The sequence below is a fragment of the Apostichopus japonicus genome, chromosome 11 (genome assembly GCF_037975245.1).
Source record: "Apostichopus japonicus isolate 1M-3 chromosome 11, ASM3797524v1, whole genome shotgun sequence".
Lineage (NCBI taxonomy): Eukaryota > Metazoa > Echinodermata > Holothuroidea > Aspidochirotida > Stichopodidae > Apostichopus > Apostichopus japonicus.
Genome location: NC_092571.1, coordinates 18428740 through 18451846, shown reverse-complemented (window position 1 = coordinate 18451846; position 23107 = coordinate 18428740). Strand labels below are relative to the sequence as shown.

Here is a 23107-nt window from a genome sequence, read left to right as displayed (position 1 = left end):
TTCTGATGCCTAAGCCATACATGTTAATATACATGAACTTGTGCACAACAAATGGAGAGGAATTATCAATTGTTTAATGTGGTAACATATAAAGAAAGATACCATGAAGCAAATATCCTGGTGACAAAGTCTATTTAGTGACATAGTATGAAACAGATTAATGCATGAATATTTATGTCATGAGGTCAAATGTTATGATCTTATAAGCTTGTTTCTATATACTTACTGAACATTGTACTATGCAAGAACATGTATAAAGATAATTAGATATACTATTTTAGAGTTTCTGATCAAGAATTTTACGTTCACTGATTAATATTCATGGTATGCACACAAAACAACACTGTTGATTGTACGAATGTAGTGTGACAAACTTAATATGTCAAGGATGAAAATCATGGAACAGTTGGTTCTTGTCTTGTGCTTCAAAGCCATTTTTTCAGTTTGATGAATGCTAATGATAAATAAAGTTGGAGACATCATGAAAATGTGCTTATTATGTACCAACATCACCATACCACTATGGTCCAAATTCTATGTTAAAGTACTACAGACACCTAGCCAACTTGACCCATATTCAGCACATTTGTTGTGTGTGATACTCTTGATATTTTTGGAAAGCTCTTTCGTTTTCAAGATATACACATAAGAAGTTAAGACAAATCTGGAGAAACTATTAAATATGTGCAAACTATGACATGGAGTGTTGCCTTTATCATAATTTCTTATTTTAGACCTTAATAAGTTAACCCCTAATTGGACAAGCCCACATACATCTTTGAATATTGTGATGTTCCAAAGGACATTTCAAAGGACAATAAAATATTTCAGAAATCTCTGTAGGCCACAAATACTTTTGCCTATTAGAGTGGTTAGGACAATGTTATTCAAAGGTCTGATTACTTTTAAGCCTTGCCCACTCCTTAATATTCATGAGATAAGAACCAAGAACAATACGGCACATCTACTCATTATGGGGCATCTATCTACCAAGTATGGCTAGTGGTTGCTGAGATATCGTGTTTAAAAGCAGTTTTTGACGGCTTCCCATTAAGTCCCACCCACTATGAATATCAATGAGGTAAAAGTTGTTACCAAGAACATGTACTTACCATGTAGTTACACCACAATACCAAGTATGAATGAACTACTTCGGGCATATGGTTGTAGAGATATTGACATTTTAAGAATTTTATGTTAAGCCCCGCCCACTCATTAGTATTCAAGAGATGGGAAGCACAGACAACAGGGCATATCTAAACATCAAAGGGCATTTACCAACCAAGTATGACATTGATTCAACTTGTGGTTTTTGAGATATCATGTTTTCAAGCCGTCACACACACACACGCCAGCACAATTGCAAAGGTTACTGAGCCTTCAGCATCGGAACCAAAAATGACTTCAACGTGCTTTTCAGTCATATATTTGACCTTAAAGTAGCAACTTAACACGCTCTTGTATTGATACAAAAACAGATGGCCTAAGTGGCTTTGTGCTTATTGAAACATAGCTATGACAAAAGATACTCCTGAGTTATATTTTGTTATAGTTATGAATCATTAAATAGAGGTCTACAAATCCAGACATAACCTACAGGTATGGATGGCTGCATGGGTTAGAATTAGAGGATCTGTTCAGGTATACATAACATTTACATAAATAGGTACAAAAGGACTATGGAGTAAAGAGCTAGAAAAACAAGCAAAACCATGAAGCCACAGCTAAAAGGATGCAACATTAAAAAAAATCCTGAAAATGAGTTTAAATATACCATCTTTTGATTTAAGTAACTGTTCCTGTCATATAACACAAATATTCCACAAATATGTTATATTGTAGGGACACATGCATTATTCTGTACACTACAAAATCAATATTATGGCAGCAGGTTTCTAATGCCTGATATAATTAACATGCTTTACACCAATCAATCACCTGCTGCTCTGTAGCTTCAATTACAATTTTCCATAGACTCAGAAAATTAAATCTTTTCCATCATAGAGGAGGAAGCTTTCATATGATTAAGAGTCATTTCAAAGAGATGGTATAAGCTTCCTGTCCTCTGACAGACCTGGTAAGCTGTGTCCTGGCCATGATTCACAATGGTTGTATCTATCCATCTGCTCATCAACAGCATCTCTAGCACCTCTTTGGCCTCTGCATTTGATGAGGCAAAGTGTAAAGGGGTTTGTCTGCCATTGGTCAGACAGTTAATGTCACTCCCTACTTGAAGTAAAATTGAAGCTACTCCTACTTGATTCCATCGACAAGCACAATGTAAAGGGGTCCAACCCTCTGTTGTTCTAGCATCAAATTTTGCCCCATTAGCAAGAAGCAGCGTACACAATTCAACATGTCCATTATATGATGCCCTGTGTAGAGGTGTGTACAAATCTTCATCAACTGAATGGACTAAGTTTGGATCTTCTTCTAAAAGTTCTTTCACTTCATCTAATTTGCTGTTCTCAGCTGCCCAGAGTATTTTCTTCCCGGGATCTTTCTCTAGTTCCTCTAAGTCCACAGATTCATCTTCCTCTTCATCATCCTCCCACTGACTCTTAAAAGCTTGGTCATTGACTTTCTTCTCTCCAGCAATCTTGCTTAGAAGTTCCCTTGCATGAACAGATGGTTTAGTCCCTTCTAGGAAAGAACTGAGTAAATTTTCAACTGATTGCGCTTTTGCTTCGGCCTCAGAAGTAAGTTCAAACAGACCCTCTTGAATTAGTTGGTTTCCATCCATCACCATACTTGCTGGAACCGGTTCATTCTGGCTACATGATTCTTCCATCTAGTGGTCATGGGAGATGGTTTAAACTAAGGTGAATGGAAAGAGTGACTTCACAGGATCTGGGGAAAACAGATGAAGATATTTCAAGTAAGATTTCCCAATTGGAAAACAAGTAAACAGGCCAAGCGATTTCTTGTGAGACTTAGGAATAATATTTAGGATAACACTGGACACATGCTTTTCAACCTGTGACGTAAAGGCACTAGGCAAGTATGGAGTTCTTGAGTAGTGTCTGTTCACCTTTGATCCCAATGGTTTTCTACAGTAGAACCACATAAGTATGAAGTTCATCTACACTTTGCTATTGGAATTATTGTGTTTACAAAGTTCTTGTATGTTGACTTGTTCACCTCAAATGACATTGAGCTTTCACCATGCTTATACAGACTATCTAACATTGACCTCTACCAAACACCATGTAGTTTGTGTACACAATAATTCCAATAGCAAAGTGTAGGTGAATGTACACAATACTATGTTCTCTTGTCATGCTCATCCTTCAGTTTTAATAGGGTTAGGGAAAGATATGGTTGTAGTCCGAGTAAACTCACTTGCAAGATGCGCTTCCTTTAATACCAGTATGAACCGTTTGTAGGCCTCACTACAAGCACAACATTTGAAAGGAAGGTATTGATGATGTCATTTGAGAAACTCAAGTGTTTTGCTGTAGTGTTTTTGCTGTAGTGCTGTAGTATTTTTGCTGTAGTGTTTTGTGTAGTGTTTTGCTGTAGTGTTTTTGCTGAGTGTTTTGCTGTACAATACATTAACAACTGGGAAGTGTATTTTCTTGTAACAGCAGTTAAGCATTCTGTTTTTGGAACAGCTTTGCATATGATATAAATTCACATGAATTGGCCACAAGCTTTGGAATAAAAAAAAAGAGCTGTTGGGTGGGGTCTATTAAGGCAATAGCTTAAATCAGAGTAATACAGGCTACATTGCGAAAAGGCTTATCATTGCACTCAGTCTATTATTTCAATACATTATTACAAATTACAGTCAAATTTCTTCTAAAGTACAAAAAACAGCTCAAAGAGGTCAACTTTACATGACAAAAAGAACACCAACCAATGCAATGAGATGCATCAATGAATCACTATTGACAATTTTTTAGAATAAATTGATGCTTTCTAACAAAGTTATTCTACCATATCATATCGAGTTGTGTGTAGGAACAGTATAACTTATGCTTTGCAGGGTTGACTTCAAGCATACAAGGTTGTGTGACTATATGAATCTAACTGAAGACGTCTGAGTAAGAAATGTTTGAAGTAAACATGTTTGACTTTCTAAAGCAGTCTGGTATAAATCCATAACAATGCGGATAAATTGATCAATCTATTCATCATTATAGGCTGTTGATACTCTGTCATGAGAGAAACTCACTTGTGTCAGACAGTGATTGAGCAAACCATTGCATAAAGCTATAACTGTAGGTAAGTTGTTTATTATTATGGTATGGTCAATTTTCACCTCTAAATGTCACAGTAGTTCTTATCATGTTAATACAGTTTGCGTATCAAGTTTTCCTTGGTTTAGTGGGGTGTGGGGTGGAGTGAAGAGGGATAGCTGTTTATTATGCAGGCAGCATAAACTTCCTTTAAGACCTGAAAACAATGAACTATGAAGTCTTAATCATAATCTAATGTCCTAACAATAGCAGCTGACTAAATAAAAAAACCTATCCATCAGACTGTTGCAGTCAACCAGTGTCATAACATGTACAGCTGCTTTATGCTGTATTTCTAACCCTGAACAAGGTGAACACAGTTTACATGTCATTGTTGGTCTTGAAAAGTAACAGAATTGATTGAGGTCGTTGATGCTTCTTGTTACAATTAATGCGTAAAACTAACAATTTATTTTGGTTTCATGCAAGCACTGATTGTGTTGCAAGGAAAGTTACACTACAATAACAACCAGTTGCTGTGCACAAGTTCTTCTAACTCGCTGTAAACACTACCAGTGTGGGGTGAAAATGCACTACTCACCTAGTGTGATTGAGGGAATTAGAGAATGCACATTGCTGGAAAGCTAGCACCAGTCTTTATTATATACCATATTGAATGTCCTTTCTGAAATCGCAGCTTATCTTGAAAACAACCTGAACTTTAATGTCCAGTCTTAGCAAATATATACACAGCCTTCTATGAACTTCGTTTTTGCCACATTGTCAGGGAAATACTGAGAGTTTGTGACATCATCTCTGAGGCAAATACAAAGTGCAAGTGTGAAGGATGGCCTTCATTGCAGAGAATTGGTACTGTTGCTGTTCACATCGTACAGGCAGTTTTGCAAGCAGCATTATACTCTTAGTAAGTAAAGTTGATTTGTATCCAGCTTCCACGGTTGGTTTTTGGTGTTTCTGTTTCACTACTGTATATAATTAGTGTCAGGTCAACCTTTTAAACCTCTATTCTGCACTTATTTCTTCACCTTATTCTTCTGTGCCATAATCTGTGGGTAGTTTGAAGAAGGGGTGAGATGGTGAGGAGGGAGTGGTGGGTCCTTTCTTGCTCCTGTCCAAAACATTGCATCCAAACCTGATTTTTAACCAAATGAACTTTTTTTGCTGTGTTTTTATGTCTTCCCTTTCTCTAAAAGTGGAAAAACCTTTAAGACAAATTTTGCATCGTGAAAGAACTTCTGCAAACTGTTGCCAAGGAAACAAAGTTCATAACAACTACATAATTATGGGAAATGCAACTTTTCTTGATTACATTAAATGCTGAATATGTCATTATAAGTCTGAGTAAAACAAACAGTTGATGTTACAACAGGTGAGATTAATTTGGTTTAAGCATAAAACTTGAATTGTGCTCCTTTTTAACAGATCCTTTCCTTTATATCAACCACATTGTACGTAGTAGCTCTCTTTGATGTGGTCATCGGGCACCAGGATATGTATCAAGATGGATTCTTCACAGGTAGCACTCTTTGCATTCAATTCATACTTAATTTTGTATTTGTATCTGGACAACAAAAGGTATGAATGATATAATATTTACTGAGTACTCACTTACTAGGGTTTTGTTTTAAAGTGTGCAAAACTGATGATATTCTCACCATGAAAGTTTTTCCTTATCTCAATTATCATCTCACCACACTGCATTTAAAACATCAAAACTGACAGTCTATTCATGAAGGGATTATATTGATTTAGTTCCCTTAAAAGTGTTGGTAATCCTGACTGTTCATAAGACAACAAAAACTGATTGGGAGGAAATAAGCCGGACTGTGAAATGGTAAATTGATATATTTTCCTATTATACATAGTTTACTTGTATCATTGAACTTTGCGAGTTATTTTATTAGCCTAGATACTGTAGTTTAGCAAATGACAGCAGCTTACAACATTTCGGTGGGAAGGGACAATGGCTAACCATGTCAATTATATGGAAAAAGAAATAACACATGTTAATAAACTCCACATGGATATATACTTGTTTGTGTTGCATTAATTGGATTATAACATGACAATGACATTAAACCTTATTCTCCTTATGTAGTTCAACATGAACTCATGGACCAGGTCATTGTGACAAGCTTACCTTTTCTTTAAAAAAAAAAAATAAAAATAAAAACCTCTTGTCTGAGCGATAGTGTTACAAATGAATTTTGGGGAGGGGTGGGGGAAGAAGGGGGATAATAGTTTAATTCCCAAAATTAGTAAGCTAGCTCTAGATTATAGTTTACAAAATAAAAACAAAACAAATCATGACTGAAATATAGCATACTGTATATAATGCAGTAGTGTGATCCATTGTTACAAATCATGACTAAAATATAGCATACTGTACATATAATGCAGTAGTGTGATCCATGGTTACAAATCATGACTAAAATATAGCACACTGTACATATAATGCAGTAGTGTGATCCATGGTTACAAATCATGACTAAAATATAGCACACTGTACATATAATGCAGTAGTGTGATCCATGGTTACAAATCATGACTAAAATATAGCATACTGTACATATAATGCAGTAGTGTGATCCATGGTTACAAATCATGACTAAAATATAGCACACTGTACATATAATGCAGTAGTGTGATCCATGGTTACAAATCATGACTAAAATATAGCACACTGTACATATAATGCAGTAGTGTGATCCATGGTTACAAATCATGACTAAAATATAGCATACTGTACATATAGTGCAGAAGTGTGATCCATGGTTACAAATCATGACTAAAATATAGCATACTGTACATATAGTGCAGTAGTGTGATCCATGGTTACAAATCATGACTAAAATATAGCATACTGTACATATAATGCAGTAGTGTGATCCATGGTTACAAACCATGACTAAAATATAGCATACTGTACATATAATGCAGTAGTGTGATCCATGGTTACAAATCATGACTAAATATAGCATACTGTACATATAATGCAGTAGTGTGATCCATTGTTACAAATCATGACTAAAATATAACATACTGTACATATAATGCAGTAGTGTGATCCATTGTTACAAATCATGACTAAAATATAGCATACTGTACATATAATGCAGTAGTGTGATCCATGGTTACAAACCATGACTAAAATATAGCATACTGTACATATAATGCAGTAGTGTGATCCATGGTTACAAATCATGACTAAATATAGCATACTGTACATATAATGCAGTAGTGTGATCCATTGTTACAAATCATGACTAAAATATAACATACTGTACATATAATGCAGTAGTGTGATCCATGGTTACAAATCATGACTAAAATATAGCATACTGTACATATAGTGCAGTAGTGTGATCCATGGTTACAAATCATGGCTAAAATATAGCATACTGTACATATAGTGCAGTAGTGTGATCCATGGTTACAAATCATGACTAAAATATAGCACACTGTACATATAATGCAGTAGTGTGATCCATGGTTACAAATCATGACTAAAATATAGCACACTGTACATATAATGCAGTAGTGTGATCCATGGTTACAAATCATGACTAATATATAGCATACTGTTGTATATAATGCAGTAGTGTGATCCATGGTTACAAATCATGACTAAAATATAGCATACTGTACATATAATGCAGTAGTGTGATCCATGGTTACAAATCATGACTAAAATATAGCATACTGTACATATAATGCAGTAGTGTGATCCATGGTTACAAATCATGACTAAAATATAGCATACTGTACATATAATGTACAGTAGTAGTGTGATCCATGGTTACAAATCATGACTAAAATATAGCATACTGTACATATAATGCAGTAGTGTGATCCATGGTTACAAATCATGACTAAAATATAGCATACTGTACATATAATGCAGAGGTGTGATCCATGGTTACAAATCATGACTAAAATATAGCATACTGTACATAATGCAGTAGTGTGATCCATGGTTACAAATCATGACTAAAATATAGCATACTGTACATATAATGTACAGTAGTAGTGTGATCCATGGTTACAAATCATGACTAAAATATAGCATACTGTACATATAATGCAGTAGTGTGATCCATGGTTACAAATCATGACTAAAATATAGCATACTATACATATAATGCAGTAGTGTGATCCATGGTTACAAATCACGACTAAAATATAGCATACTGTACATATAATGCAGTAGTGTGATCCATGGTTACAAATCACGACTAAAATATAGCATACTGTACATATAATGCAGTAGTGTGATCCATGGTTACAAATCATGACTAAAATATAGCATACTGTACATATAGTAGTGTGATCCATGGTTTTTAACTTTTCAGTTTCTGCTCTACCAACATGTGCGTTATCAACAGTAATTTGTTTTATTTATCATGTTCACTAATTAATGTCAGCCATTCAGTAAAACTTTGATTATCCGAACCCCTTTTATCCGAACCCCCAATTTTCCGAACCGGCCATCCGTTCATTAATTAAAGATCTAGAGACCTAGTTTGATTAGTTCAAAGTACTGTACAGTACTCATATTATGTACAAACTAAATTTGTTAACTTACATGAAGATCAGCTTTCAAATGCTTTTGACAAATTCTTTACATTTTATTCTTTGATTGCCTTATTTATCGAATAGATTATCATCAACTACCTAAATGTCTTATTTGTATCAAGTTTATAACCGTTTAACAAACATGTTCTCAATCTTTCGGCATACGGTGATGCTGCTTACCTCAAGGTAAATTATTCAAACATTAGGGCCAAGCTTAAGCTACTTTCTCTCTTACTTTTGTTGACAAGAACCTCTTCAGTTGTCAGTGAAATTTCAGCTTGTTATGGGAATCAGGATTAAGCTCTAGAGGATAAACCAGAGACAATAGTGTTTCCTGTACTATAAAGTAAAGGCCTATACAGCGGTAATATACTATATAGAATGAACATGTGGTCAGAGTGGTGATAGTACGCAGAACACAGTGCTTGTAAGATTTCCCACTACAAGGCTTAGCCATACAATAATTATGGAACATACTGCTTGTTAGATTTCCTAATATGAAAGTAGTCATTCAATAAGTATGGAACAAACTGCTAACATGTGCAGCAATCACTATAATACATACAATATGTTCCATCATCCTGTTCCTTAGTATATTTATGTTTACTCATCAGTTACCAGCATCATCCACTATACCAGTATTGGAATCAACACTATAATACATACAATCTGCTCCATCATCCTGTTCCTTAGTATATTTATGTTTATTCATCAGTTACCAGCATCATCCACTATACCAGTATTGGAATCAACACTATAATACATACAATCTGTTCCATCAACCTGTTCCTTAGTATTTTTATGTTTATTCATCAGTTACCAGCATCATCCACTAGTTACCAGTATTGGAATCAACACTATAATACATATAATCTGTTCCATCATCCTGTTCCTTAGTATATTTATGTTTATTCATCAGTTACCAGCATCATCCACTATACCAGTATTGGAATCAACACTATAATACATACAATCTGTTCCATCAACCTGTTCCTTAGTATTTTTATGTTTTTTCATCAGTTACCAGCATCATCCACTATACCAGTATTGGAATCAACACTATAATACATACAATCTGTTCCATCATCCTGTTCCTTAGTATATTTATGATTATTCATCAGTTACCAGCATCATCCACTAGTTACCAGTATTGGAATCAACACTATAATACATACAATCTGTTCCATCATCCTGTTCCTTAGTATATTTATGTTTATTCATCAGTTACCAGCATCATCCACTATACCAGTATTGGAATCAACACTATAGTACATATAATCTGTTCCATCATCCTGTTCCTTAGTATATTTATGTTTATTCATCAGTTACCAGCATCATCCACTATACCAGTATTGGAATCAACACTATAATACATGTAATCTGTTCCATCATCCTGTTCCTTAGTATATTTATGTTTATTCATCAGTTACCAGCATCATCCACTATACCAGTATTGGAATCAACACCATAATACATACAATCTGTTCCATCATCCTGTTCCTTAGTATATTTATGTTTATTCATCAGTTACCAGCATCATCCACTATACCAGTATTGGAATCAACACTATAATACATACAATCTGTTCCATCATCCTGTTCCTTAGTATATTCTATGTAAGTATTTTCCATATCAAGTTAAGTCAATAACAGTTATCATGACTCAAGTCATCTCACCACCAATGTGGAAACATCTTTACTTGAAGATGTCACTCCAATCTCAAACACAGGTGACTGGAACACCGATTGCTTACAACAGAGTACTACTGGTAAGCTGCTCCCATATGTTACAAGTCTACATGTGAATGATAGCTACTATCCTAGAGACCATGAATATAATTATCTACTTGATGCAATGTCACCTTGGTCATGCAGTTTGTAATAACATCTTCCATTTCCTGGTACATATCTTAAATTCAAAGCAATGCATTCAGAAATGTCACAGCTTGAACTGAACAACAGGTATCATACCTAACATATAAATGCTTTAATACTAAAGCTAAAACTTTAAACCAAAGAGTCATCATGCAAGGGTAGTGATTCTTTGCCATGTTTTATATGTAAACAATGTATATAAACAATGTATTACTGCAAACAAGATTGACAAGATATGACCACATATAACAATATAAATAGTACTCACCAAGGGGAATGTACATACTAAGTATTCAGTTCCCCAGCTTTATTTTTAGAGTTAATTGCGTTTATGAGGATTCCCCAGACTTCTGGTGACCTCAAATGACCTTTGATCTCCACAAAAACTACAAGTCCCTTGTATTCTGTAAGGTGGATTTACATAGAACAAGAATTTTGTTCTGTTATTGTACTAACTGATTAAAATGCCCATAGGCTAATGTATTATCTAAGCTTCTAAGACTTTATCCAGTTGACAAAATGTTGAAACTTCCCACTTGTGAACTAAAATTACTATAGACCTCAAACTTCAAAACAATATAATTCTTGTACTTGCTAACATGGATCCACATACTATAAGGTCAGTAACATCAAAGAATACAACTGGCTATTGTGCTTATGACCTGTGCTTTTCATTATTACATATCTAGGAGAAAGCTGCCTGGATTGCCTGCTTCTCTATTTCACTACTCATCACTACTTTAATGGAGAGCACTTTGGCTTCCTTCACAGTTATAACATACCAAACACAAACAGTGAGTTAATCTATTTACCCTCGCAGGAGTACACAGGTAGCACCTGACCAAGTCAGTTTAAAGCTTGTAAATAAATGAGTCTACACAACTTGATCAATTAGCCTATCAAAGTAAAGTCGATTGTGCTATTTCATACCATATAAGTTGATACTAGGGAGTATAGAACTGTTAATTTATTTAACTTCACTGTTTAATTACCTAAAATTGGTTTACTTATTCATTAACTGATTTACGCCAAAGCCTCTCACTATCTCTATCAAGAAAAAAGTGGTGCTATATTAACTAATGTTTGAGTTATGTAATTTTAGTAAGCTAGTCCTGTTGATAACCTATTTGCAACTTTTAAATTTAGGTATCTATGATAAAGTTGTTTTAGAGATTTATTAATGTGTTAATTGTGTATTAAAGGTGCCTTTAAGGATAATAAACATTTTTGTTAAGTTCATTGCTGTGTTTCTAAACATTTTGGTTACATTCATGGTACCTGGAAAGGGTATTTTCAACCTCACATTGTATATAGGCAGTAGTTTTCATTTTTGTTGATCCTGTCCTTTACACAGCTTCCTTACAGTAACTTTGATAGTTTGATTAATTTCATCTTGACAGCTACATACAATTGAAGTTAGTTTATTCAAATTTATCTTTTCAGCTGCCCGTGACAAGGACAATTATAGATTATCCAATCATTATTGCAGAACTTGTTGTCTGTTTTTTCAAAACTATATTCCAGGTAAGGCTACAATATTAACACTGAACACAAGATTTTAATGTTTTGACAAATGTTGGTTTTGCACTCCTGTGCACCATACCTCAGTGTTGTGGTCAGTTTCATTAGAATACTGAATAACAGTTCTTTTGAGTACCTGAGGTACCACTTTCCAATTATTGCACACTAGGATCAGAATAGCAAGTACTAGTGTCTGAGTAAATCATTTTAAAAATCCAAGTACCCAGTACTTTTTCATGTGAAACTTAAGTCTTTTGATTTATTACATTTGCAAGAATCTTATACTTATGAATGCTCCTGATGCATGCCGAAAGCAAATGATATAACAGTTGAATGTAACAAAATTGTTTGGATCTTTTTACTCTGTTTTAATACTTTGAGTACTCTTCTGTTAGCTGACTAGTGTAACTAGCGGTGTAAGCTGACTAATGTACCCGGCGGTGTTAGCTGACTAGTGTACCCGGCAGTGTTAGCTGACTAGTGTACATGGTGGTGTTAGCTAAGTGTACCCGGTGGTGTTAACTGACTAGTGTACCCGGCGGTGTTAACTGACTAGTGTACCCGGCAGTGTTAGCTGACTAGTGTACATGGTGGTGTTAGCTAAGTGTACCCGGTGGTGTTAACTGACTAGTGTACCCGGCGGTGTTAACTGACTAGTGTACCCGGTGGTGTTAGCTGACTAGTGTACCCGGCAGTGTTAGCTGACTAGTGTACATGGTGGTGTTAGCTAAGTGTACCCGGTGGTGTTAACTGACTAGTGTACCCGGCGGTGTTAACTGACTAGTGTACCCGGCGGTGTTAGCTGACTAGTGTACCCGGCGGTGTTAGCTGACTAGTGTACCCGGCGGTGTTAGCTGACTAGTGTACCCGGCGGTGTTAGCTGACTAGTGTACCCGGCGGTGTTAGCTGACTAGTGTACATGGTGGTGTTAGTTGACTAGTGTACATGGTGGTGTTAGCTGACTAGTGTACATGGCGGTGTTAGCTGACTAGTGTACCCGGCGGTGTTAGCTGACTAGTGTACCCGGCGGTGTTAGCTGACTAGTGTACCCGGCGGTGTTAGCTGACAAGTGTACCCGGCGGTGTTAGCTGACTAGTGTACCCGGCGGTGTTAGCTGACTAGTGTACCCGGCGGTGTTAGCTGACTAGTGTACATGGTGGTGTTAGCTGACTAGTGTACATGGTGGTGTTAGCTGACTAGTGTACCCGGTGCTGTTAGCTGACTAGTGTACCCGGTGCTGTTAGCTGACTAGTGTACCCGGTGCTGTTAGCTGACCAGTGTACCCGGTGCTGTTAGCTGACTAGTGTACCCGGTGCTGTTAGCTAACTAGTGTACCCGGTGCTGTTAGCTGACTTGTGTACCCGGTGCTGTTAGCTGACTTGTGTACCCGGTGCTGTTAGATGACTAGTGTACTGCTATCATACTGTTAATTGTTCCGCATGTTAGGAAGTTGACATACATTCATCATCTTCATACCTACGTGGTGCTACACTACGCAAAATGCTTGATACTGCTGGGATGTTTGAGGATATACTTACAGTACTATATCTATCTATAGAGTAATGCAACAGAATGACAGTAGGAACAATAAGTTATTCAGTGTCGTCTTGTAACAGCATCGAGACTGTAATACATGTAGGCCCTTTAGAAGTACTAATACAGTACTTGCCCTGATCAAGTACCAAGTATTTAAAATCAAGCAGGAGTACTTCAGCATCCAGATTAAGATCTGAGTACTTTTCATTCATTGTGAGTACTGAGTACTTGCAAAATAGTACTTGAGTACTAGGTACCTTTCGATTCGAGTAATGAGTACATTCTGAGTACTACAACAATGCTATATAGCTACATAGAAAACAATAGTCTTTTTTCTATCGTATCTAGTCTTTCACTCATATTTAGACATACCTGTGCCTACCAGGCAAGAAACTTGACCAGCACAAAAATTGTTGGAGCTACCTGTAAATATTTGGTTAAGAACTTTCATTTTTCCACTACTCAAGTTCTCACATTGAATAATTTACCACATACAAAATTTCATAAATTTGACTTCCAGAGCAAGCTGAAAGTTAATTATTTCTTGCCCTTCAACCAACAGATTCACCTAATTATTTCTAAATGGTGCCTAGCAAACCAGCTAGGAATAAATCAAGAGTGATGATGTGCAGCAAACCAGCAATTCAAGAAAGATGTTATTTCAAATTAAAACCTGATAAGCTTTTAATATGTTATTTTGGGGAGGGTTAAAGCCTACATGATGTAGTTCATCAAGTTTCTGCAAGGAGATGTACTGTACAGCACTGTATTCTAAGCTCCATGAAATTTGGTGGTGGGTAATGATTGTTTAATAGCATTGTTTTACAGTTATGAATATAATTTTTGTCATATGAATTAACCTACTGGATTTCATTTTTTATGCCTTGAATTGTTCTCACAATATGACTTGAAAAGAGCCTTTCTGAGCAGATACTGTACTAAATAACAGGGCCGCTGTGAAGGTGATTGGATTGATGCAAATTAAACAAAGTTTAAAGAACAAGACAATAGATCGGTGGGAACTTACAGTGACTTGTCAAATCAAATTTTCAACGGAAGTATTGTTTCACCAAATCATGAATTATAAATTGCCAAACTCAGAATATGAAGGGTCCAAACGTTTTCTATTCCAGGTTTTCATATTGCAGACATTGTCTAAGTGGTAAAAATAAGTTGTTCATGACCATTACAGGAAAACAAAGTTCCTTCGCTTTCAGCTGTATGAGAAATGATTGGTTTGAAAACTTGGTAGCAATTTTAACTGATTTGGATTCTTTTATAATCTGGCCAATTCCAATTCTTGAACCTATTATCAGTAAAACAGTTTGTATAGTGGTATACAGTAAAATTATGATAATAAGGGCACTAGTGTTACTGATGACAATCTCGCTGATTTTGCTCTGTGGTTTAGTTCTACTCTTCAACTCCATGGTATCATTGAGGGTTTTATCTGATTCAACCAGAAATATTAAAGAATTATATTTGTAATGGTCAGGAGTTAAGCTGTTCAAAGCAAGGAAAAATTTCTCTAACCTTGCACATACGTTGAAGTATACAGTATAATTCCGCTAAGGGGTGAAATAATTGAAGAAAATATGTCAACATACAAATTTGATGTTTCCTTGTTTCACTGCACATGACCAGTTTGGCTGTTCAGTTCAGAGTTTGTACAGTACATTAATATTGCGATCGAAAAATGTGTTTCAATTTAACTTACAAACACAACAGCTATAGTGTCCATCATTGCAGCTACAAATGCAAAATACTTTGCGCAAAGTTCAGGGACACAAGAAGAACTACCACCGTCCAGATACAAATTATGAAACATACGACATTAAACACTCAGACCCGATTACAATGCTTAAAGTGCTTGTCCAAAGCATTCTTAAACCCATTCACACTACTTGCAAGTACAACTTTCTCAGGCAAACCGTTCCACTCATTCACAACCCTATTAGAAAAAAAGTTATGCCGAATATTAATCCTACTTTATGACTTCTGGAGTTTAAGACAATGACCTCTGGTACAACTACTATTAGCAAACATGAAAAAGTCAGTGAAGGATAAATTGTCAAAACCATACACAATCTTGAAAACCTGAATCGAGCCCCTACATAACCTCCAGTGTGGTGAGATTCATCAGTTGTAACCCACTATAATTAGGAACACCCTTTAAGGACCTAACCATCCTAGAAGCCCTCCTCTGGACCTTCTCGAGTACTTCCTTATATCCTTAGCAAAATATGGGTTCCAAGCCTGCACAGCATACTCCAGATGAGGGCTAACCAACTGTTTTATATAAAGCCTAACAACTTTGTCCTCTTTCAGAAAACTGAAGTTTCTCTTGATCATACCTAAACCCTATTACCTCTTTTAGCAGCTTCAAGACAATGTTAAGAAGGTTGCAGAGAATAGTCAATGTAGATACAGTACCTAGGTCTCTTTCAACAAAGACCTCCTGTAACTTCTCACCATTGAGATAGTAGGTTGGTCATTCCGTGTCAAATCACGGATGGCTGTTGCTGCACCCTCTCCAAAAATTGCCATATAAGCTTATTCTGAAAATTTCTAAGTTTGATGTTGTGCTGCTAGAATTTTTGGAAAATAGATGCTCTAACCTCAGATTTTCATTGCGTAAAAGATCGATCTGATTTAGGCAGTGTAATGAAGTAATAGCAATATTTGTTGGGGCATCAATCTGCAGCTAAAAGACAAGATAAATAACCGTGCAAAATGTATGAAGTCGCGCTAATCGAGTAGCGGTTCAAAGTAGCATTAAGGTACTGTATAAGCTTATGAGTCGCGCACACCTAGCTACTGTATCTTAGTAATATAGGAGCCATAATGTAATAGAACCAAGCTATCTTCGTAGGTGTTTTTACAGACCTTTTACTTTTAATTGTTAAAGACATTACAGTAGGCCTAGCTGCTTATATATGATTTTGTGACATGTTTTACTTTGTTCAACACTTACTTTTGGTGGAAAAAGTTTAGAAACATGACTATCTAAAGCACAATTACATAGCACCATGTATCTGCCTAACTGCCTAACCTTTGTTCATAGAGAGTATTGATGTTGCAGATCTGTACTTTGGATACTTGAACAACAATCATAGGCCTACTGGCGAGTGGAATTTGGCGAATAGATTTTTAGTCACGGTCGCCAAAAACGAGTACTTTTAATAATATTTGTCGAGGCCTGAAAACCTTCAAAACATGATTTCTCATGGTAGAAATTATGGATACTTTTCATACATGGTATATGGATTTGCCATATCAAATACAAGAATCCTGTTGCTTGTGAGGTCAAATCTCCTATAGGTCACAAGAGGTCAAAGTCTGAAAAACCTGTTACACGATATCTAACAATTGGAATCATGTATGTACCTCTAAAACTTGGTGTCAGAATTCATAACATTGAGTACAAGACCCCTATTGTTTTTGTTTGACTGCAAAAAGTTTCAGTTGCCTGCTGTATTTTTGCATTAATATTTGAAGGTTAGTCAATTATGAAGCCTTTACTACACTATTAGGGATTATAGACCTAGGTGGATTGGTCTGAGCTGTTCTCAATATCAGCATGGGTAGGCCTGCATATTATTGATTTTTCTTCTCTGTTATTAGAATACACAAATAAGTCACCCTATCACATTTACTATTTCCTTCATACTAACACAACTTTCTTAATAGCTCTACAAAGGAAAATATGCCATCAGAGCCTACACAAGAATAACAGTCTCCTTGAAAAAAAGTCTGTTAGTTTCCTTAAACAAATGGTTACTAATTTAGAATCCGTACCATTCGACTACCCGACTAACCCTATTCGCTACTTCCTAACCCTTTAATTCATTCCAGCGAATCATTCACGCGACGCACCTATTCACTGACTGTTATTCTATTGAGCACACACGTTCAGCCGGGTTATACAGTTGTTATTCTGCCAATTCCACCAAACGTGTCACTTTCCTCCCTTAACATTACTTCTATAAATATCCTTCTACAGTTATTCCAATTAAAACATCTATTCTTTCATAGCCTAGCCAATATGACTCACCTGAAGGAACGTTAATTTCCCCTGAAAAACGTTTGTTTCCTCCCCCCTGGCTTCATATCCTAATCAAAGTGGCTATTCTTACGACTGTTCGTAAGAATAATTTCCGATTACGCATGCGCAGTTGCTATTTCTATGACAGGAGTACTATTTTTTACGACCAGGAGTAACAATAATTTCCGGTTAGGGTTAGTGTTAGGATTGGGGTTTAGGGTTAAAGTTAGGGTTACCCCTACTACATGCGCAGTTGCTTTATCTACTTTACTGCGCTTGAATTCGCCTTTGTCGTAAGAACAGTTTATAAATAATTGTTACGACTAGTCGTAAGAATAGCCACGGCCTATCCTAATTCCTATATAGCCCTTGTAATTCACTGACCTAACCTAAGGCTAAAATGAAATCACCCCTGGTGTTCCTCAACTGAATATAGGCCAGACCTAGCCTATACATTAAAAGAACAAGCCTAGAAAACATATATATTTAGTACGAACATCGGTGTCCGTATCTAGTTGTCTAGGCCTTAAGTTAGCCTATGCTAAGTATTACCATAGGGCTTGTACTTGTAATGCTATTCTAGCTCAGCTGCGGAAGTCGTACTACGCACGTTACAGTTTCACACTCCTTGTGGAAAGCAAGTAGCATAGACTACACTACAGTAATTCAAGCATCTATAGCCTATATGCTTACCACAAAATAAGTCTAAAGAAAGTTAGGGATGAACGAAATTATAACGTACGATTTAAAGTTTCCTTTTAGATGGCGACAAAACTTGATGAATAAGACATTTATGATAATACTAACCTGGCAAAAGATTTTATTAATTGACAGAAGTATTCCCTAACAGTTACACCACAAACGGCTGGGTTTAATTTCAAGGTATTTCAACGACAGATAAGTTGACCTGAGCTGTGACGGTACTTCCGTTTCCAAGAGCCGTATACGGCTCTGATCAACACTGAAAGACAGTGCCTCCTTTATAAATAAAGAACAACGAGGTAAATGAATCTGGAGGAACTATCACACAGTAAATACGCGCGTACGCGCGTACCATGTATGGAGGGTCATGTGATGTGTTCCAGGGGGGTACTAATATACTACTCTCCCTATTACGCATGATGATTTCACCCAACTAGTACGTAAATGTGTTTGCCTGCTTAGAGCAGCAGACGACACCCGTTACCTAGCAATAACCGTGCTTGTAGCCTAACGTGATAGCTATATTCCCGTCGAGCAGCATTAGGCTCTGTTCCATGGAGAATTCCGTGGTTGCACTGAACTAAACATTCCCCCACATTTCCCATTTCTACATTCACTTATAGCGTGTAGTAATAACGTTAGGCCATATGAGACAAAGCTTGCCCCTAGAGCCGTATTAATAAGTAAGATTATGTAGAAAGTCTGCCTTCATTCAAGAGAATAAGGTTGAACGTTAGCATATTAGCACTATTTCGTAGGCCTGAAGTACCAGTACCTTCTTATGCCGTTAGTTCTCATGTCCGAACCGACCAATCTTTCACGAAGTCACTAACATTGTTCTCGAACTGCTACAGAGAAATATCAGTATAGTACCACCCTGGAACACATCACATGACCCTCCATACATGGTACGCGCGCACCCAATTGACATGAATCCTCCAGATTCATTTACCTCGTTGATAAAGAATAGGAGCTGATGTTGTTCATCTAGAAAGTTTTAGTATAATGAACTGATATCGTTTTCATACGCATAATTCTAATGCATGATTCAAAGAGCTTTGATACTCACGAATAATATAACTAACTGGTATCTTCATCTGTATCGACAACACATGGGGCGCCGTGTGTGACAAAATTATACACCATATATACTGATTATAACTTCTCATATATATAAGTTATTCCGTAATATATATAAATTAGCAGTAACACTCATATTTGAATATTCTTTATAACCTATATATATTTTCCATAACAGATATACAATAGTAACTTATATATATATTTGTTCCAGTAACCTTCATTTATGATGTATTCGCATACGGCTCTCCTAATAATGTTGTCATGTTCGACGAGCGCATACATAGGCCCTATTAGACCGGGAGCCTAGAGGGTTTGGTTAGCTGGGAAGATAACCAATTGCCTTGTACAACACAATGCTCACACTGCATTCCTGTATATGAAACCAGACGACTGGCAAACCGGCTGTGGTGGATGTGGCTTCGAGAGCAATTTTAAAGTCACCTTAAAGCTAAAGTAGATCAGCTTTCATGGTAACCACATCAAAGTAAGTACAATGTGTCAGGTTTGGCCCTAAGAGCAACAAATGGCCATCGCCAGTAATTATTGGTAGTGGGGTATCTTCGCCAGTCATCAATAATTGACCCCACACGGATGACCTAGGTCAGGTCATGAAGTAACCAGTTGAAAACTACTGGAAAATGATTGGCAGGACTCTATATGTAAGGAATGGGCATTTCCAGTAATTTATATTGGTGGGTCACCACTGCCAGAGTCCGCCCCCCCCTTATTAACCTAGGTGAGCTTATGGTGTAACCAATTGAAAACTACTGGAAAATGATAGGTAGGACTCCAGATTTAAGGAGAGTCATTTCCAGTAATTTCCACTGGTGGGGTACCCCTGTCCATTGTCCCAACATCTCCAACCACTGTCTCACATTATATTATAGCTCACACCCCAAGACTCCCCGAAACACCCCAGATACAGTGTAACCACTCATGGGTTAGGGGGTTAGGGTTGGGTTTAGGGTTAGGGGGTTAGGGTTAGGGTTAGGGGGTTAGGGTTAGGGGGTTAGGGTTAGGGGGTTAGGGTTAGGGGGTTAGGGTTAGGGGGTTAGGGTTAGGGGGTTAGGGTTAGGGGGTTAGGGTTAGGGGTTAGGGTTTGGGTTAGGGTTTGGGTTTGGGTTTGGGTTTGGGCGCGGAAATATTATTTCCCCCTAAACAGCAAGGCAACCCCATTTTTTCATAACTTATCAGTCCTTCTTACACATTTAATCAAAGTTTGTAATGAGCACTGCCATTCAATGGACATTTAAGCGTTAAGAGAAGAGAACAATTAGTATGATCAGTATGTTTGAAGTATATGATATGTGACGAATTGCTTTTCTTTTTTCGAGAGTATTGACTTAATTGTTGAGTTGGACACATCAATTTCTATGGTTGGACATCAGTGTATGTAAGGGGAGGGGGTGTCCCCCTCCCCTTTGGATTTTTTTGCATTTCCAGATAGCCTCAGATGCAATTTGGTGCAATATAGCACACTTCAACACCCACTCCATTTTGTAAACTTAATTTTGTATTTTCACCAGGCCTTAGATGCAATTTGGTGCTCCAAATGAGATCTTTTTTCTCATTTCGAATGAAAAAGGGGTTTTCTGACTTGCGAAGCGGGGGGGGGGCGGAATGATACTTCCGCCCTCCACATTTTTCACTGGGGGGGGGGGCTGGCGCCCCCCAGCCCCCCCCCCCGTTCCTACGCCCTTGGTGCCTATAGACAACTGTTTAAGGAAGGAAGTGTTTTAAGGCAAGTTGACAGAATACCAGTATACCAATTGATTGCAATCGCCATTTATTGTTAAATTTAAAATTAACGTATTTCCTACTATTTGTTACTAATAAATAATGTAATTGGTTTGTCCACATTTAGTGACAGTTTGTTAGAAGAAAACCAATCTTTCCTTTCTATAGTAATGACATCTAAAGTCATTGGCGGCGATCCTGGGGGGGGGAGGGGGATATATCCCCCATGAAAATGGATGGAGGGGATGTAATACACCATATCCCCCCCCCACCCCCCACCAAATGCCAGGGAAAAGAATATTTTCATGCCTACATTTATGCATCATCGTGATTGTACGGCTCTTTTTTAGCTTCATTTCTCGCCTACCATAAACGCAGTGCGATCTTTTCAAATAAACCGTCTTTATAAAGCAAGAATAGTTGACTGTAGGCTCCATTGGCCCTATAACAACAAAATGTACTATTGCGCCCACGGTATTGATATAGTACATATATGCACCCTCATAGTATTTATATAGGTCCTATAGTAGGCCTACACACGTACATGTTCCCTCGAACAGCTGAGAATCTCATGTTACCAGGGTAATGCTTAATACACGTTTCACCTGGATGCCCAGGCAATCGTACCTAGGAATGTAACTATGTGTAATTGTGTATTGCATGTGTATAGGCTTATAATAGCCTGCACGAGGCCATTTTCTTCATCAAATAATATAAAAGAGCTCTCGAACATTCTAACGTAGCGACTGAAACAAGATTGACAGGGGCAATTTTCCCAAAATAACACCCGAAATTAAAAAAAAGAGTATTTTGGATCCTGATTATGAGATATTTCGGACATGATATCCTTATTTTAAAGTTGGGTATATGCCGCTTGGAAACCTCGGGAAGTGCCGTTTCCGGCCATCTAGAGGGATTGTAAAATCCAAAAATTTTCTTGTACGCTTCGCGCCGACTCATGGTGGCGCTACGCTTAGATAGTCAACAAGGTCATATCCCCCCCCCCCCCCCCACTCGAAAGTACGGATCGCCGCCCATGTCGAAAAAGTGTAATCAGTGAACTTGAACTAGTATTACTCGTAAGCTGTTTCCTGATACAACTGTTGAAATAACTTCTTCAGGAAGTTGAATGAACTATCTTGAAGTAAGCTAAGTCAATATTAAATTAGTCACCCATAATGAAACGTCTATGTTTTCGTTATATATGGCAATAATATCCAAAATAGTATTTATATGTTTATCAAACATGAGGTTTGAACCACTTGGAGGACGGTCCATATGCTATTGTTTTACTCGAATAATGGTTACAACTCACGAGTAATACTAGTTTTCGATGTCATTACTATCGAAAGGTTAGTCCGCCTAACGATGTCATTGTTTGTTTCATACATACAAACCATCCAACCCATATACATTAGATGAGAGAGGTTAAGTTGATTGCCTTACCAGGTTTCGCTAAAGCCAAGAGCAGAGAACTTATAGTATTTTAAAGTGAGAGATAGTGAGACTTCGACTATTCATATAAAAGAAAATGAAACTGAATCATAAAACTGAATCAAACTGAATCATGAAACTGAATAAGTATGAATGTTATAGTAAGTACAATTGTGCTTCAATTATGAGAAATGATGGTGATGATGACAATAGAAAGCTTTAGAAATCAATTTTACACATGGAGGGGCCCGCACTCTAAGCTGTTTTAAGTAATATCATATGCTACTCACGCGGTTGATTTCGATGTCATCCTTATTAAAAGATAAAGGTCAGTCCGAATAACGGTGTCAATTTTTATTTACATAAAAACAATCCAACCAATATACACCACCTTTTCT

At 36.9% G+C, this 23107-nt stretch overlaps 2 protein-coding genes across 10 annotated transcripts; one reads left to right on the top strand and one right to left on the bottom strand.

Annotated features, from left to right (window-relative positions):
• LOC139975820 (ankyrin repeat domain-containing protein 49-like) lies at nt 1–18746 on the bottom strand. Of its 6 annotated transcripts, none has more exons than XM_071984027.1 (3): nt 18561–18746; nt 15242–15276; nt 1–2850 (listed from the first exon to the last, which is right to left on the bottom strand). In XM_071984027.1, the coding sequence occupies exon 3, from the start codon at nt 2789–2791 to the stop codon at nt 1985–1987; it is 807 nt and encodes a 268-aa protein (XP_071840128.1). In that variant the 5' UTR covers nt 2792–2850; nt 15242–15276; nt 18561–18746; the 3' UTR covers nt 1–1984. The 6 variants fall into 6 exon arrangements, with proteins under 6 accessions (XP_071840128.1, XP_071840129.1, XP_071840126.1 ...); XM_071984028.1 differs by lacking the exon at nt 15242–15276 and adding an exon at nt 13711–13724; XM_071984025.1 differs by lacking the exon at nt 15242–15276 and having other exon boundaries at nt 18496–18746.
• Nucleotides 3671–15235, top strand: LOC139975822 (uncharacterized). Of its 4 annotated transcripts, none has more exons than XR_011795893.1 (7): nt 3671–4227; nt 4969–5106; nt 5625–5718; nt 9798–10393; nt 11341–11445; nt 12095–12175; nt 14271–15235. XR_011795893.1 is itself a non-coding variant. In XM_071984030.1 (7 exons), exons 2-7 carry the CDS (start codon nt 5029–5031, stop codon nt 14328–14330), a joined length of 507 nt encoding a protein of 168 aa, XP_071840131.1. In that variant the 5' UTR covers nt 3680–4227; nt 4969–5028; the 3' UTR covers nt 14331–15235. The 4 variants fall into 4 exon arrangements, 2 of the variants coding, with proteins under 2 accessions (XP_071840132.1, XP_071840131.1); XR_011795894.1 differs by having other exon boundaries at nt 3680–4227; nt 10204–10393; XM_071984030.1 differs by having other exon boundaries at nt 3680–4227; nt 10305–10393.
• Nucleotides 18747–23107: the final 4361 nt, after the last annotated feature.

What these genes read in the sequence shown, in the direction of transcription:
- LOC139975820 (XM_071984025.1), bottom strand. Translation starts at nt 2,791, where the DNA reads ATGGAAGAATCATGTAGCCAGAATGAACCGGTTCCAGCAAGTATGGTG.
- LOC139975822 (XM_071984030.1), top strand. Translation starts at nt 5,029, where the DNA reads ATGGCCTTCATTGCAGAGAATTGGTACTGTTGCTGTTCACATCGTACA. An exon ending in TCAAGATGGATTCTTCACAG is followed by an intron (nt 5,719 to 10,304) that starts GTAGCACTCTTT and finishes TTTATTCATCAG; the next exon opens with TTACCAGCATCATCCACTAT. An exon ending in TGTTCCTTAGTATATTCTAT is followed by an intron (nt 10,394 to 11,340) that starts GTAAGTATTTTC and finishes TTACATATCTAG; the next exon opens with GAGAAAGCTGCCTGGATTGC.